Source organism: Rhipicephalus sanguineus, chromosome 5 (assembly GCF_013339695.2).
Source record: "Rhipicephalus sanguineus isolate Rsan-2018 chromosome 5, BIME_Rsan_1.4, whole genome shotgun sequence".
Taxonomy (NCBI): Eukaryota; Metazoa; Arthropoda; class Arachnida; order Ixodida; family Ixodidae; genus Rhipicephalus; species Rhipicephalus sanguineus.
The window spans coordinates 71,246,684-71,263,705 of NC_051180.1; the positions used below are offsets into that span (position 1 = coordinate 71,246,684).

General features: G+C 45.0%; 1 protein-coding gene across 1 annotated transcript; it reads left to right on the forward strand.

The window, feature by feature from the left end:
* The first annotated feature begins 1,300 nt into the window (after positions 1-1,300).
* LOC119394710 (uncharacterized) lies at positions 1,301-16,147 on the forward strand. Its single transcript, XM_037662023.2, has 5 exons — positions 1,301-1,440; positions 9,867-9,987; positions 12,435-12,599; positions 14,901-15,029; positions 15,965-16,147. Exons 1-5 carry the CDS (start codon positions 1,328-1,330, stop codon positions 16,145-16,147), a joined length of 711 nt encoding a protein of 236 aa, XP_037517951.1. The 5' UTR covers positions 1,301-1,327.
* Positions 16,148-17,022: the final 875 nt, after the last annotated feature.

Consider the following 17,022-nt stretch of genomic DNA (forward strand, 5'->3'; position numbering starts at 1 on the left):
TTCTAAATGAACGTAAGAAATTATTTGGTGAGCAGCACTAAATCGATACTGCCGGATAGATCAATTCGCATACTAATAAACCTTGGGCTTTTCATTCTAAAACTGCTTACCTAGATTTCTTCTTTGAGGTGAAAAACGTGAAATGCGGATAACTTATCCCCCTGCTTTATGGCCTCTTATAGTGACGAACGTCGAGATACTGCTGTCAGAAAGACGAAACATGACGTATTGTATTTGTTTGTTTTGTTTTTTTTTTTTTTTGCCAACGCCACTGTTCAGGCAAGGCGACGAGTCGTCGGAACAACTGAAGACTTCCACCGTGTGTGACACAATTTATTAAGCTTTGGAAAAATAACGTGAGACACCACGGGCTCACGTTGTCAGCGGCACATACGGCACGTTGAACACGCTCGCACGCTTCAACCTCACATTCTGGGCGTAAGTTGCCTTCGCTGCTGCCCATATCTACCTCAAACATCACGTAATGAGATACTCATCATACTACCTCCTCATTAACAGTTTCCTAACCATTGCCCGCAGCTCTTTAACCGGATATCGCCATGCTATAACCTAGTACTACTATTTGGTTATTTGGTTAATGTCAAATTTCCTGGAAGTTGTAGCGCAGTTAGCTTTCCTATAATTATGTATCAACCAAATGCTTTTTATTGTCTTGCATTTTTATTCTTTTTTCACACTTCGTGATTTGTTTCAGATTTAATGCTGTGCAAGTGTTTACTTTTCGTCCATCGCTGCCATTGGCGTAGCCAAGGGCAGGGATGGACAAAATGAATTTTTTGAATTTTGCATCTGCACATATACACCCACACAAAGAAGCGCATGCACGAGATACATAAAGGTAACTGAACTAACCCCCCCCCTCCCCCAACCTTGTAAAAGAATGCTAGCTACGTCCCTGATCCCTGATATGGCTCAACAACACTGTGGTATGAACAAATAAGTTAATTATTATTTGAAACCTATGAACATTTCAGTGCGCAAGCACTTGGTCAATTAGAATGAATGTTCAAGTTCTTTAATGTATAGTTTTATTTAATCGTCTTATGGGGGCGAAGATTTGTCATAGAGGAAATCCCATTTTACAATACATGCGGGAAAAGTCGGCAAATCTGAACCATACAAAGGCCATGGAGTTAACGATTTATAAACGTATATCTGTAATACGATCAAGGTAGAACGATTAAATCCCGAATTTTTCGTTCAGTACCTGTTATTTTAATTGATAAGCAGCCGCGAATTTCTTAAGCATTAACATTTTCCGGTCCTTCTTCAGCGCTTCAAGTCACTCCAGGTTGCAGCAAACTCAATGACCGGCCAAAGGGGCCACCGCCGATACGTGCTATTGGGCATACAAGCGTGGTTCGCAAACTTTTCCGCGGAAAAAGTTGCCCTCGCTGCTGTCCTCAAGAAAATTTCCATGTAAGTATTTCCTCGGCATTCTGATGTATAGTCAGAGGAACCTATCAGAATAAATAGGGAGTGGTGCATCCGGTAATGGGGAACATATGGCGGTGGTTTGTAACCCGTAGCACCCCTTGTTTGCGCGCATAAAATATTTGTTTAGTGCGGTGTATTAAAGATAGCGGCAAGTCCAGTGGCCTGCATGTACCTCTATACGGCGAAGCTACTTCGCGCCTTCGTCTTTCATCCAGTGCCCAACACGCATGGCGCCACGTGTATTCGTGGGCTTCCTGCACTCAATTCCTGTGTCAACGATGTCTATTTCCATTTATTGCGATAGCAATTATATGGACACTTTCGGCGAATTTTTGCCGTCGCCGACATGTCCCGGATGTATATGTATGTTATATATAAAAAAGCTCAAAGAAAAATAAGCAGAGAAAAAAAACAATCCCGTCATTTCCCCGTAAAGGGAACCCTGAGTAGTATGCGAAGCAGCCATGAGTCCGACTTAGATTTCTGTAAATGTTTTATTATCTTCATCACTGTTCATGGTCCTTCCATTCGAGGTTCTCCTCACGTGTTACCTCATATGTGACTTGAAGCTCAGGGGAACGGTTCCCCTGATGTTGTTATCGTCATATATGACTTTAAGCTCAGAGGAACGTTTTCCTTGAGTTATAACGGCCTTGTGCTCCGTAATTTGAGAATGCGATGTCAACGCGCCCCGTTTCGCTTCGGATTCGCGAGCCCGCCGCTCCGGATCTGCTGGGGCACAGGCTACGCCGACGCGACGCCGGGGAGACAGGCCTCGTTCATGAGCTGCTTCGCATCTAGGGTACCTTGCATATTTATGGCGTAGTGGGTACCTTGCATAAATGACGATGATTTTTTATGGCGAAGCTGGGTACCTTGCATGATTTATGGCGTAGTGGGTACCCCCCTCGCATGATTTATACTAGAGCACGCGCCACACTGGAGCGAGCGCTCTATCGCACGTCCATATGTCGGGCAAACATTCCTTTCTGCACACCATGCGCGAGATTCGCTCGTGCGAAAACTTCGTTCTCTTCTTTCTTCCATATATCTAGTTGGCACCGTTTTCCTCAGGCAAACATTCCTTTCTGCACACCATGCGCGAACTCTCCTCTCGGGGTGCTATTCTGGACATTGTCAAATTCCGCCATGTTGTCAAATTCCGCCATGTTGATGATTTGATTGGTCACGCGAAGTCGTTCGCATTGTGGCGCTGCAATGGCGTTACGACACAGGAATCCGCGATGACGTAACGTGCCAAAAATAGTAATTTTTTTCCGAAGCAACGCTTCGCCGTACTCTGTCATGTAGAAATAAAGGTTTGGGTGAAACAACGAAACCGAAATATGGTACTGAGCTGTGCCTACGGTCAACTTGCGGTTTATCGAAACTACTGCTCGCTTGACGAAGAGCCGCCATGTCTGCAACACGATTGGACATTGCACTGATGGCGCCCATTGCGTCACAGGATCTCACTTTTTGTAGCGTCAAATTGACGTTGCGTGACGTTGCATCCTGCCAAATTTGCAGCTTAAAATGTGAGAACGATGAAGTGCCCAAAATTTGCCGCCATATTGTTGTAAATTGAGTTGCTTGTTCGATGTGCAGCCTCACATACGTATGTGTGGATGCCATTCCGTGAGTTACTTTACAAGCATGTTTTCGGTTAGTAATATTATAAAGTGTTGTACATGAAGCTTGCTTGTTAAAATAAAAGGTTATTGTTTAATTTCGCTTGTTCGAATTTGCGGTTCTCGCCGCAAGAGAACGCTAGATAAGCGAAGAAAAATGGCGCTGCCCTTTGTTGTGTAGTGGCTGAAGCTGCAGGAAGCATCGCGAGTACCGCGATGCTTTTGTGATGACCGATCAATTATTTCAACTGTGGTGCCGGCTGACGAAGGACACTGTGCGATGGCTGTGCGGGGAGCTTCGCCAGGACCTGGAGAGGCGGCGTACGGACACGAGAACAGCCCCGACCGTTGTTGTTGTTTTTGTTGAGCTACAAGTGCTTTGCGCCCTTTGCTTGTTCGCCACCGGCAGTTACCACGACGCGATCTCGAACAACGAGGACGTGGCGACGAGCTAGTCCAGTGTGGGTCTCACGATTCATGCTGTCATGGAAGCGATCGTCGAGCGCCTCGGTAATGAGTGGATCGCCCTCCCTGCCAAAAGGGAGGCTTTGTCCACATAGATGCAAGATTTGAAGGCTGCGTTGAGGTGGTCGACTACACGTTCGTGTGCATAAGTGGGCCGTATGAAAAGGACGATGGCAACAAGGCTGCTTACTTTTGCCGCAAGAACTTTTACGCCCTCAGCGTCATGGTGGTGAGAACAATTTCATCTTATTCAATCTCGCGCATGCTGTTAGTAGAATGCAAATGAGGAACGTGAAAGACAGCTTTTCGCCACTCTCCAGTATTTAACGACATTTGCCGTGGCTCCAACTGCAGTGATAGAAAAGAACGCAGTAGTCGCGGTAAACGGAATTTCCGTCACTATTTAGTTTTGGCAGGGGTGACGTGACACCATAAAAAGTTCATCGAGCTTCATATTTGATCGTGGTAGCTTTTAAGAAAAATAATGCATGAAAGGAAATCAAACGTGCTGATTGCGCTGTAATTTCATAAACAGTGATATGCAGACATGCAGTAACTGCCACATATGAAATGAAAGATACAGCTGTCGAAGCTGCGCTCCGAAAGCAACTCGAGAGAATAAGTGCGTTGGACCACACAGTTACAGTTGTTCTGCATGTAGCTGGTTGTATTGCTGTTGCCGACTTCCTTCCAATGCAAACAACACTGCAGGTATGTGACCAACCCTGCCGATGACCGCCCTCGCACTCGGGGCCCGTGCACGAAGCCTTTATGTGGAAGACATCCACCGTGAGCCAGGACTGGGCAGGGACGCCGTGGCCAGGTTGGTGAATAGCTGCTTGGTATGCAAGCGTGAGAATGCTTGTGTGGTGTCTTAGTGTAGCAAAACATTATTCATGGTAATTTTATTACACGCTGCATGGTTCTTAACTACTCAAGTCTCTTTGTCTAAATTTCTGCCCTGTCTGTTATTACTGGCAGCTACCTTGGTCGAACACTATCTACTTTAGTGGCACTCGTGTTCCCTTGAATGAAAATTCTCTCATGCACACATTTGAGAAAACAAGTCATACTGAGACCCGAGGCGGCACACAATATTCGACTTGTTCTCAGTGTATAATTGCAACTTGTCTTTCTATGGTCATGGGAAAGACTACTAGTGCAATAGAAAGGTCAAGCATGAAATAAACTTTCATGAAGAGATTGTATGATCCTTTATTATAAAGTGGTGAAATAATAAATAGTAAGCATGCGATGATACAGAAAATGCTACAATCTGAGGCTATGTTAAAAAAAAGAATACATCAAATACAACTGCCATAGATGTTGTACATTCATAAATACAATTATGTGTAGAAAGGACAACTTGTATAAAAAATACAAATAAGCAAGCACAGCCATGTGCTATATAGCAATAAAATAAATCAACTGACAACTCAAAGGTATTTCAGTCATGGTTCATAAAAAGCACTAAAAAACAACTCAAACGGTTGCAAAAGAAACCTGCTGTCACGTCTCATTGACGGCCTAAGCACAAAAAAAATTTAAGGGAAACCAAGCCTTGAATGCGCTGACCGTCTGCAGCCGCACATCAGTCCCGAAAGAAAGAACAACACCTTACCACCAAAGAAGATGCGCCTTCTGTCACTCGCTCTTCTTTTCTATGAAAGAAGTTAAGGGCTGCAGTTCAGTAGCTTCGTTGTCATTCCTCCTGACGAAGGAATTGAGTTGATAAAGCCATTTTTTCGTTGGAGCATTTCAAAAGCCGTAATTATGTAACCTAACCAGACAAGCAATTCTGTGAATATGTCTAGCTGTAAAAAAAGGAAAGCAGTGCATATCAGTGACACGATGTCTTCGAATAAGTTAAAAGAAATGAGAAAGGAGTAGTACATATTAATGTATACATTCATATTATGCTAATTGGAACACTGTCCTCCACAGGTGATAGTGCATACTCGCTTCAACCTTGGCTGCTTAACCCCATCCCTGGAGCACATCCTGCAGAATCCTCTGCTGCCTGATTCCACCGCACCCACTCTTCACTGCGGTGCGTCGTATAACTGTGCACTGGAGTCCTCAAGGCCCACTTTCGGTGCTTGCAGAGGTACAGAACACTGTACTATGGCCCACTCTTCACGTCGAAGATCATCGCAGTTTGTGTCGTGCTTCACAGCCTCGGTGTTTGGCAGCAGCTGCCTGAGCCAGACGACATCCCTTGCACTGAAGAACTCGATGGAGAATATGCGGACCTTTACAACAACAATAGCGACGATACGGCTGCAGTAGACATGAACCAGGCGGGTAGGCAAAGGCAGGATCACGCTCTGTAGTGGTTGACAGCTGGGCACGACTCGATGTAATGGGGTTACATTCCTGCGAGATGTGCACAGAAACGTGAAACACATAAGCTCTTGCTGTTTCTCATGACAAAGTAGCCACTTGCATTGTATTCGATCCTATACCTATCCCTTGTACTTGTGTTCTTGCAGGAATTGTATTCTGACAAAACCTTCATTGTGTTCGTTCATTGAGAGCATGCTAATTGTACCAAGCAGTTACAAGGCAAAAGCATGCTCAGTTTATGCCGCAAATCATAGCAGCACTAGTTTGTTGAGACCATAGTGACTCTGTAAACAGCCTGTGTTATTTTGCAGCAGTGCATGCAACATTGAATGCCATTCCAGAGCATTGTTTTCGGCACTTTATTCACAATACGAACACCTGTGATGACTGTACGAGTCTGGCAGGTGTGTACAAAAGCTCTATTCATGTAGTAGCCACTCGTACATGCAAGAGCACAAGCTTGCTGTGGTTGGTAATCTATGTACACGCTTATAGGCACAAAACGAACCAGTACCGAAAGGGGCAACGTGGGCACAGCACTGTGTAGCTACTTTCTGTCCTGGTTTCTCTGGTGGACTATAAAAGTTTACATGCAAGAGTAATACATGATATTTCATAATGTATCGTGAGTCAATTGATCTTCTGTTAATTCATCATTGTGAGTCAATTCATCATCCTTGCAATAATAAAAAGCAGTCAAGTTGTCTCATTGCTTACATCATTGTCTTATCATTCAGTGCTGCCAACAACAACAAAGGATGCCTCTAATATTGTACCAGCCAGTTTTGAAACCAGCACATCTGCATAAAAGACATCTCTTTGAATGCAGTTTGTGCACTTCTTAGTGTTTCCAGTCCAATGTAACATCAACTGCATGAAATACTACAATTCCTCTTCTTTATTGTGGCCATTATGCACTTCTTATCCGTATGTTGTAAGCAACGTCGAAGTACCTTCCACAGTTAACACCTTCGGAGGTGCATCACTTCTGTGGATTGAGATTCGCCTAGACTTTATCTTTCAGATTCAACTGATCGCGCGTAACGTGCAGGTCCTGAAACTTAACTCTTATTGCTTCTGCTTATGTATATTTACATGATTGTAACTTTTACTTACAGTAGTGCCTTACGCATCCTCAGCAAAACATATAGCACCATCTTAATGATCACGACAGTTCAGGAAGATACTTCGCGCATCGGAGACGTTATAAATAATTCAGCTGGCTGTTGGGATAGTTGGCACATTACTTAAGATAAACTAGACGCGAAACAGCCACCGCAACAAAAAAGACAGAAGGAACAGAAAGGGCATTATTAATACTTGCAATGCTGTGCAGCTCCTTATAGCGCTTCTGGACGCCGCGGGCCCTGGGAACGAAGGGCCACCGCAGCCCAAGACGGGGTCGACGCGCATACTTGTAACGATGCGGGCGTCGTCCACCGAAACGTGCGTCGCCAAATCGAACGGCCATCCGCCTGCTCTCCTGCAATAAGCATGTGCATAGCTGAAACTTCAACACCACCCGAGTGAAACGCAAGCTTACCTGACTGCACCGTCATTCCGCTCCTCGAGCTCGAGCTGCCGCCACTCCGGCGGCGGCCTGCTGCTGGGGCCCAGGCGGTAAAGGCGCTCTGTCATCGTCTGTCACGGCTCCCATCGTACCTCCGGTAGTAAGTTGCAAACCACCCTCCCCATACAGGGACGATCGGTGAAAAAATGCAACATCGCGGCCCACTGTTCGCGATCTGCCGAAATAACCACAGAACACCTACACAAAACAACCAGCGAAATAACGATGTCGGCAATGTCGACGCTGGCTTGGCTCGCTCACTTATTGGCTAAAAAAGTTACTATGGCTTTGTCGCTCATCTCCAAATATGGCGCTGAATTGCAGACGATATTGTCCGCTTCACGACTTTAAAACTAAATGCTTCAGTTTCCGTTTATTTTTTTGTTGTTGCATTTACAATTACAGAAACAAAATGTTACTTAATTGCGCGTTTCTTTGTATTTTATGTCCACTTCACGTCACGTTTCGCAAGCATTTCATGCGTTTGCGTCATCATTGTGTACACGTCACGCCTACGTCAAATTCGACAGAAAATGGCGGAAGTCCAGGATAGCACCCTCGTGCGAGCATTTCGTTCTCTTCTTTCTTCCATACATCTAGTGGCACGCAGGGCACTGGCCACGCTGGGGGGACAGGCCTCGTTCATGAGCTGCTTCGCATCTAAAAATCTGAAGTACCCGACCAGTGACCCCTCGCTCCCCAGAGCGCTTCGTTAACAACTCAACCGCACGCCATGTATGGGCCGGCGAAATAATGGCTAGGTATTATGTTCACCATTTACCGCTGGGGGTAGCTTGAGCGTGTTTTCTATCACGCAGCGCTCCTACATTCTTTCAATTTGAAAACTGCCCTTGAGACGCGCACGACAAAGTGGCCCTTTTCTGTAGCCACTTGGGATGTAGAGCGAAAATAAAAAAAAAAAAAAACACCGGGCACACCTTGAGTCAGACGCTCCCGTGCGGCAGGAGACGCAGAGGGGTCACTCCACGCGCCGCAGTTTAAAAGAAAAAGACATATCTAAGAGCGTCTCATTCTCCATTGTCGACACGCAGTCTTGGCCAATCCCCCAGAGTGAGTATGTGCCATAATCGTGAGGAAAGAAACCAACAAACAAACAAACATTGTCGACACTTGCAGTGCGTTGCTCAAGCACAAAGACGTAACAACTGTGACAGTCGTTAGTTCGCGCTTGTCCTGTGTATACCTGTGCGTTCATTTCGGGTGTCCTTCTTTGTGTTTCAGCTGCGCGCTGCAAGTATCGAGCTGCTTGTCGTTCTTCGTGTGACATTCCAATTTCTTGCTATCGCATTCATTGCTTCGCCCTTGCGGTGAAACTGTGGCTTTTCTAACCCCGTTGTTAGAGAGACCTTCCTTAAATTGGCTGTAACCGAAGAAACATGTAAGCGGGAAGTTAGGAGACGGGAAGTGCAAAGCCGATAGTGAACTTAACACGAGGATTGTGTATCCGGAAGTCACGTGCGTTAGACAGTAGCAGCCAGCAAAACCCAGGGATGTTCACAACAGAAAACATCGCATTAAAGATGTGAAATGTGTTTCACGGGACTAAGTCTGCATAGAGTCAAGGGAAAACGTACCTGCAAAAAGTCCTAATTTTTTGACGCTGTAGGAACATCTCGCCGTTTTCTTTAATATAAACGATCAGGTGATAACTGTGACCGAGGCGTTGTCCATTTGTCAAAAGTGCCCTCGGGTCTGACCTAAAAAGTCTGACCAAGACCTAAAAAACGTTGCCTTGCCGTTTTGCCAAGTCACTTAGAAACCTGCAAGCCTGTGGTCACTAAATCTTCCAATATGGTTCGGAAAGTTCAGATCTCTGCAGCTTCAACTCCCGCTCTAATTATGTGACCACACTTTACGTCAAAGTACTTATCTATTACCTCAAAGTACATTAAAAAAAGCTTAAAATACCGGTTGGTTTACTTGTCGGGCAGGAACGTAGAAGCTACCTTATACTATTCATCACACGCTTTAGATATGCATTCAATAAGCTGGATTGGAAAGGCTCAGTATTTAGGACCGATCTGAAATTTGCAGATGACGTTGTCCCGTATAGCGACGATGGGGATCTCCTACAACAAAGGAAGATTAAGGCTTCAATCGGTGAAGACTAAATGAATTTGGGGACTATTGCGCAATGTGGAAGGCTCAATAACCTTCCGCGGGCAATATTTGAGTGTTTTACAATCACGTGGCCTACAGATATTAAAGAAAAAACAGATCATACTTTAGGAAATGGGGACAAGCTCAGGAAAGAAGAAAGTGAAGCCATACGAGGCTATAGGTAAAACTATTTAGGAGCGCCCTTGGTCATGTATATACGTTGATTGAGATAGTTCCGATTATAATGAGATGATCGAGATCTGACGTCGTTTCAGGTCGCAGCCAGTAAACCTGCTTGTCGTGTACACCCACATCTGGCACTGGCCCACTACGCAGTGCATCGTCTCCGGGCCGACCATTCTGAGCAACAACTTGCACGTGCCCCTCCCCGCTATGGTAAGTTAATGGAAAGTGGGAGGAGGCCAGCGTGGCTACACATAAGTAGAATTACCTATTGTACACACTTTCCCCTTCTTTCGCTGCTCTATGCGTGTATTATCTCCGCTCCTGATGCCTTCGTCCGTACCTTTAAACAACACAATCACATGATCTTTTTTGTTTACTGGTGGTTCGGACGCCACGTCTCTCCCTCTCTCTCTCTCTCTCTCTCTCTCTCTCTCTCTCTCTATATATATATATATATATATATATATATATATATATATATATATATATATATATATATATATATATATATACACACACACACGTGTCGCGGTGAAACAAGCACCCTGGCGTCGTTCGTATATCTTTAAATGTTTTACTGGGCCAGCCTTCGTCAGTGCGACCTGACGGACACTGGCCCAAAATATAATAGCGATCACATAACACTCTGCAAAGGTGAATGCCGCATCATCAGCGTCTAATGAGCGCGTAGAAACCACCTGCCATAAATTGTACCCATTACTGGCATTTTTAAACAAACAATGGCTGAGAGTCGTGTCATTCAACTGTGTTTCCGAGTGCCGCATTGTGCAGTATACCTGCATGATGGTGTAGCCATCGTTCATAACTGTTGCTTCTAGAGACTGAAAGTAACGAAACTTTTTTTCCATAGACGCATTGCTCAACTACACACGACTATCTATGCGGGCACCTGTACAACACGTGGGATGAACAGCACTGCTGGGATGAGGGCGAGTTTTCTTTCACAGAAAACTAGGAAACTTGTATGCTGAAAGTGCCGCAAATTGCAATATTGTTCACAATGCGCGAGTTCTGAGCGAATTGCCCGTGATACCCGCATAGGAAGTCTTAATTAAGGTTACCCACGCGTGCCAGCCGGGGAAAAAAAAGTCCGTATTTATATACATACGCTGTGTGTGCGACTAGCGATCCCTGTTTAAAATATTCCACGAAGCATGAACCAGCAACACGCAGAGTACATATGGAGCCTAATCTCAAGAAAGAAGAAATAGCACGCTTTCGGTGGCGCCTCCTTTTTAAAATTACTTCCATTGCGTGCGCGCTCAAGCGTATCGTTTCTTCGAAACATAATGACCTTCAACATTAATATCTGAGTTTTTACGTGCCAAAACCACGATATGATTACGAGGCACAGCGTAGTGGAGGGCTTTAGAAATATGGACCACTTATAATTCTTTGACGTGCACCTAAATGTAAATACACGGGCCTCTAGCATTTCGCCTCCATCGAAATGCGACCGCCGCGGCTGGCATCGAACCCGCGTCCTTCGAGTCAGCAGCCGAACACGTTACCACTGCACCGTTACCACAGTACCACCGCGGCGGTTCTGTTCCATCGCGCGCTTTTTGATCCGTAAATTTGTCTCCGGTTTCTTTGATATTTTCCAAATTTGAGCCCCATATGTTACAATTGGCAATATGCAGTGACTGTATACTTTTCGATTTAGGGACAGCAGCACAATTCTAGCTATACACTTACACCACCTGTTATGTTGCGTGCATATTCTGTTGAGACTATTTGCAATGCTTCAAACTTTTTTTATCTCATATATCACACATAGTGCGCGGGCTATATTTCTAGACTTCACAGCATATGCGCGGCCACCCATGCGTTTTTCGAGAACTACGTTTCATTGCTATGTATAATAACCATCGCACGTAGAAGTAACAAGGTATTAAAAATGATACGTCAGCGCCATGACTCGATGAAACAAAGTGTGCCGTAGCAGTTCATACAGAGAGCACCAGTTTCTTATAAATAACGTATGAAGTGCCTACGAGAGCTTTTGTTCTAATAGATTGGCACATCATTGTCTTTAAAAAAACTAAGTTATGTAATGTACGAAAGACAGGGAATTTTTCGAGGGACTCGTTTTCTTTGTTATACACAACCAAATGAAAGCAACGGACAATTATTCTAAGGAAAGCATAGGGGACATTATTTGCTGTTTTTAAAGGTAGTGTTATGATTACGACCTAAAGTGAAAGGAATTAAAGTGGATGAAGAGGCACCCTTTCCATCGGTGGGATCCGAACCCACAACCTTCAAATTACCGCGTGCGATGTTCTACCAATTAAGCTACGACGGAGGGCGCTCCCTCGTACACTTTGTTTGGTATTTATGTGCGTTTATTACCTAGTAATGTTAGCCTAGTGGGTTAGTATCCCACCGACGGAAAGGGAGATTTTTCACCAACTTAATTTATTTCACTTTAGGTCATAATCATTACACTACCACTAAAGACAACAAATAATGTCCCCTATGTTTTCCTTGTCTTGAATGTCTGTTGGTTTCATTAGATGTGTCTAATAAAGTTATGTCACGACCATTCGTACTTCAACTTGAAGGTATTCCGGGAAACACATTGTGTTGCTGGCATCATACACATTGTCACTCATGACGAAATTCCAATGCAGGACACAACCGTGGAGTTGGTGAACGCGGCGGAGATCCCCAAATACGTGACCGTGCTGTTGTCGCTGAGCGCGATAGTGTCCCGTTTCATAATGGAGTCCGGTTGGGACACTGTGGCGATGTACGGAAGCCAATGCGTCGACCGAGAAGCCGTGCCTTATTCTAACGTGAGTGACGTCGTGCTTGTAGCGGTTCCTTGACACATTGGGTGTCGCTGTTGTCAATGTTTCGACAAGCGAAGGTCGCGGGATCGAATCCTGGCCGCGGCGGCCGCAGTTTAGATGGAGGCGAAATTGCTTGAGGCCCATGTACTTAGATTTAGGTGCACGTTAAGGAACCCCAGGCGATCGAAATTTCCGGAGCCCTTCTCTACGGCGTCTCTCGTAATCGTACCGTGGTTATGGGACGTTAAAGGGACACTAAAGGCAAATATCAGGTCGACGTTGATTGTTGAAATAGTAATCCAGAAACGTCGTAGTGCTACTTTTATGCCAAGGAAGTGCTTATTTTGAAATAAAATCACGTTTTAGTGGTCCGAATCGCGTTAGCGCACTTCAAATCACCCACCTGAAATCAGACTTTTCATACGTCACTGCTTCCGTGCCCAACGTTGCCCGCCTTTACTGCGCGGCCGCCGACACTATTAGCAACAGAGCGAAAGTAGCGGGACCCACAGCAGCAGCAACGACCATCTAAGCAATCGAAGCTTGCCGCAATCGCCGCAATGGTTGTGGACGGAGATCGCCTCAATGGATGTATGTAAGGGTTCATTCCGCGGCACCCAGTGAAAAGACACATCGGTTTCTTTGCTGCATCACTGGCGGTGTGCACCATTCGGGCATCCGGCAACATCACATGCATGCGGCATTTTGTCGGGCTTTCTGTCAGAGTAACTTTCACGAGAATGCAAAACACACGCGGCAGTACGCGATACCGAAACTACCACTGAGACGCGACCGCGTGAGCGAAGCAGGGCGCCGGGCGAGGTGCAGTTCGGCGAAAACGGATCCTTTGAACCACGCGCGCCGTTCCCCATGGCAACGCCACAGAGGTTCTTTTTTCCATGAATCAAACGGAAACGAACAAACAGCATTTTATTACGTCTTTTGATGCACGGAAGGTTCTTTTTTTATTGCTGCTAGTTTGATTACTAGTGATTTATTGTAGGCAGACTCTCATACGTCATCGGGATCTCTTCGAAAATGTCCCACTCGTGGCGCTCATCATGTGATACATTTAGCTTAATTTCTCGGTAAGTAGGGCACTGCTGTTGATAATATTGCCGTTTTAGACGTTTTCATACATTGAGCTTTCACCCTGACATAAATTGTCATTTGCCTTTAGTGTCCCTTTAAACCCCAACGATTATTATTATGTAATGTTTCGACAGGTGGTCTTGTCTTATTGCTGCCTTGAAGAAGACCACTTGCCGAAACTTTTTCATCGCTTCAAGCTTCCATCATCCGCTGAACTTCAACCTCATAATGGTTGTACCACTTAAGCGACCCCACCACCAGCGTAGCCAGAGGGTTCAACACCTCCCCCCCCCCCCCCCCCCCCCGAAATTTTTTTTCAATTTTGCGCTTGTGTGTGTGTGTGTGTGTGTGTGTGTGTGTGTGTGTGTGTGTGTGTGTGTGTGTGTGTGTGTGTACATACACGCACACATACAAACTCCCGCACGAACATTCATGAAATATGGTCGAACCCTCCCCCCACCCACCAAAAAAAAAAAAAATTCTGGCTACGCTACTGGTCCTCACAGTCCTATTTTCAGCGAGCTTCAATTGACTTTAAGTGCGCTAACTTTGCGCGCAGTTTACGCGTTCGCAGGCATGTGGCAAGTATTTGTTATGTGTGATTTCCATGAATTCGAGTCGAATTGGTATAGCTTTTTATATGTATATCGATGATTGCTTGGTTACAAGGATAGTATTCAGAAGCTTTATTCATGTACAGTAAAACAAGGTGGTCTACATAAAGGGCCTAGCTTCGTTTGGGCTACTGTAAGTGCAAGGGTATAATGAGGATGTTAAGGTATTTCAGGAAACTAAACGGAGGGACATGTTTAAACAACTGCACAGTAGCCATGTTGCAACCTCACTTGTTGCAATGGAATGGCATGGTTGTTGTCAATACGTCACAAAAAGAACACGATCACATAGCACGAGATGGGAATAAGATATCTTAATGTTCTTTTCTATAACTGCGTTATGCTAATACTTGTGTAACATTTTATGCGAATGAGAACATTATGCTGCCTATTTTCTTCATACTGAGCTTCATATATCTGGTATAAAAAAATAAGTTTTTTTTTTTTTATTATTGGTTCTATAGCATATATTTTCGCAGCAGGTGAACTGTGGGTTTCATGACAATTCTCCTCTGTAGAACACATTTGTCACGATGAGACGTTCTCGGATGAGCCAGAGTCAGAGTCATTTTCTGCTCCATATGTTTGTCTGTAACAGGTCTGCGATGGAACCAACGTTTTGAATCCAGGCATAGTACCGGAAGCCAGTGTGGCCATTGCACACGTCTACAAGGAAAACGGAGTGACTCAGGCCACATACGAAACAGCGGACACGATTAAACCCAAGGTGATGAAAACGTCTATTTAGTGGCTTCCCGGAGTCGCTGACAAACGCATTTTCTGTCGTCAAAGTGATACCGCCTGCCACATGAACCTCCTAATATCATGAGGTAATAGCAGACACACGAAGACATGCGCTACTTGCAACCATCGCTTTTTGTTTAATATGTGTGGTTTTATGTGCCGAAACCACGATATGATTATGAGGCACGCCGTACTGCAGGGCTCCGGAAATTTCGACCATCTGGTGTTCTTTAACGTGCACTGACATCTCATAGTACGCAGGCCTCTAGCATTGCACCTACATCGAAATGCGACCGCTTCGGCCGGGATCGAACCCGCGATCTTCGGGTCAGCAGCTGAGCATCGTGACCACAGTACCACTGCGGCAGACATCAGATTTTGTTTATTGGCCGCATTTATATGCGGTTCAGTTACATGTAGGGACGTGACAAAAAAGAAACAAAAACCAATAAAGACAAATTCATAAGCAACAAAAATCAAAAGACCTGGAAAACCATCTAGCCGCACGTGCCAAAGAGTAATTCTTTTTCTGACAATGCAATGGAATGCAACAACTCAATGTTGTGTCTTTTTATTTAAACAATACAATGTAGCGCTTGCCCTTGTATAGTCCTTAATACCCTTGTAGCGCTTGCGAACTCGTTAAGGATATTAACTTCGCGCTGCTATCCTCTCACACAATAGAATTGTTGACAACGTTATGGGTGTTTAAAGGGTGATTGTTTCATGGCTAAGCAGCGTCGGGAGGTTTACGGGGTAAGATCGGATCGTAGACACAAATAAATTTTCTTCATTAAAAACTTCTCATTCCAAGTAAAATTGTGGATGCCTGCTGACAGGCTACGAAAAATTTGAATAAATACATTTTATAGCTATCGCTACCAAATTCTCAATAAATTTTCTTTGTTCGTTGTGCAGGTCGACTACGCCTACCGGTACCTGGGTCGCAGGAACTTCGGCTGGGCCATTCACTATCTCATCGGAGGCAAGCTGAACGATTCTTGCCCCCAGCTTGGCATGGACGGAGAGGACGTTGTCGCAACCGCCGTTCTGCAGACTAAGAAGTCTTGGAGACGGTGGCGCTGGATGTTCCCGCTTTGAGTTGGCCGCCCCCTCTATATCGAGCAATATACATTTTGCATACGTCGATCTTAATCAATATGAAATACATCTTGCATCGTCCCCCTGGACATTCGACGCGTTGGTTCGTCCAGTGTTTGTTTTTTCGTCACCTTAGCACCGAAAAAAAACTTGCCATGCGGTCAATGTACGTCCGAGCTTTGTAAAAAATCAATATGATGCGTATGCTAAATAATGTGTCGTGTACTTAGCTGCCCGCCCCTACTAAAATGTCTATGTAAGTGGTCAGGATTCTTATTACCCAGTGTCCTACATATAGGACGCTTCTATGATGCACTCTAACATCGCTATTTCTTTAGGCGATAAATAGCGCTACCTACAGCACATCAAGCAGGCCTCACTGAGGCCTGCTTGATGTGCTGCAGGCGGCGCTAGTCATCAGCTAAAGAAATAGCCATCTCAGAGTGCATCAAAGAAGCGTCCTATATGTAGGACACTGGGCATATATGGGTTAAGGGACTCACTGAGATTCTTTGTTTATAGCAAAGGTCACGTGTCACGTGTAAAGGTACTTGAATAAAAGCGTTACCCATATGCTACTGCCGGTGATCACGTGCTTTGCCAGCGACTGAGAGTGCATATATGAACGCCCTTACATTCCCTCGTACAGGTGTGCTAATATTGCGAAACATGCGGTTGGGCGACTTCTTACTCTAATGCAACAGCACTTCACACCTATTTGCTAAAGTGCGTTATTTTCTCACTTAAACGCGGCATGCACTGAACCCGCGATCCCGAGCGCGGCAGAGCAATGCCATAGCTGTTTAGCTACGCAGTGAGGTGTCAAACTTCGTTTTTTTTTTATCTAAACGGAATGATAAAGAGCAGGAGAATGT

Excerpts from the sequence above, each read along its gene's own strand:
- LOC119394710 (XM_037662023.2), top strand. The coding sequence starts at position 1,328 with ATGACCGGCCAAAGGGGCCACCGCCGATACGTGCTATTGGGCATACAA. Across the intron at positions 1,441-9,866 it reads GTCCTCAAGAAAATTTCCAT|GTCGCAGCCAGTAAACCTGC; the intron begins GTAAGTATTTCC and ends ACGTCGTTTCAG. Across the intron at positions 12,600-14,900 it reads AAGCCGTGCCTTATTCTAAC|GTCTGCGATGGAACCAACGT; the intron begins GTGAGTGACGTC and ends TGTCTGTAACAG.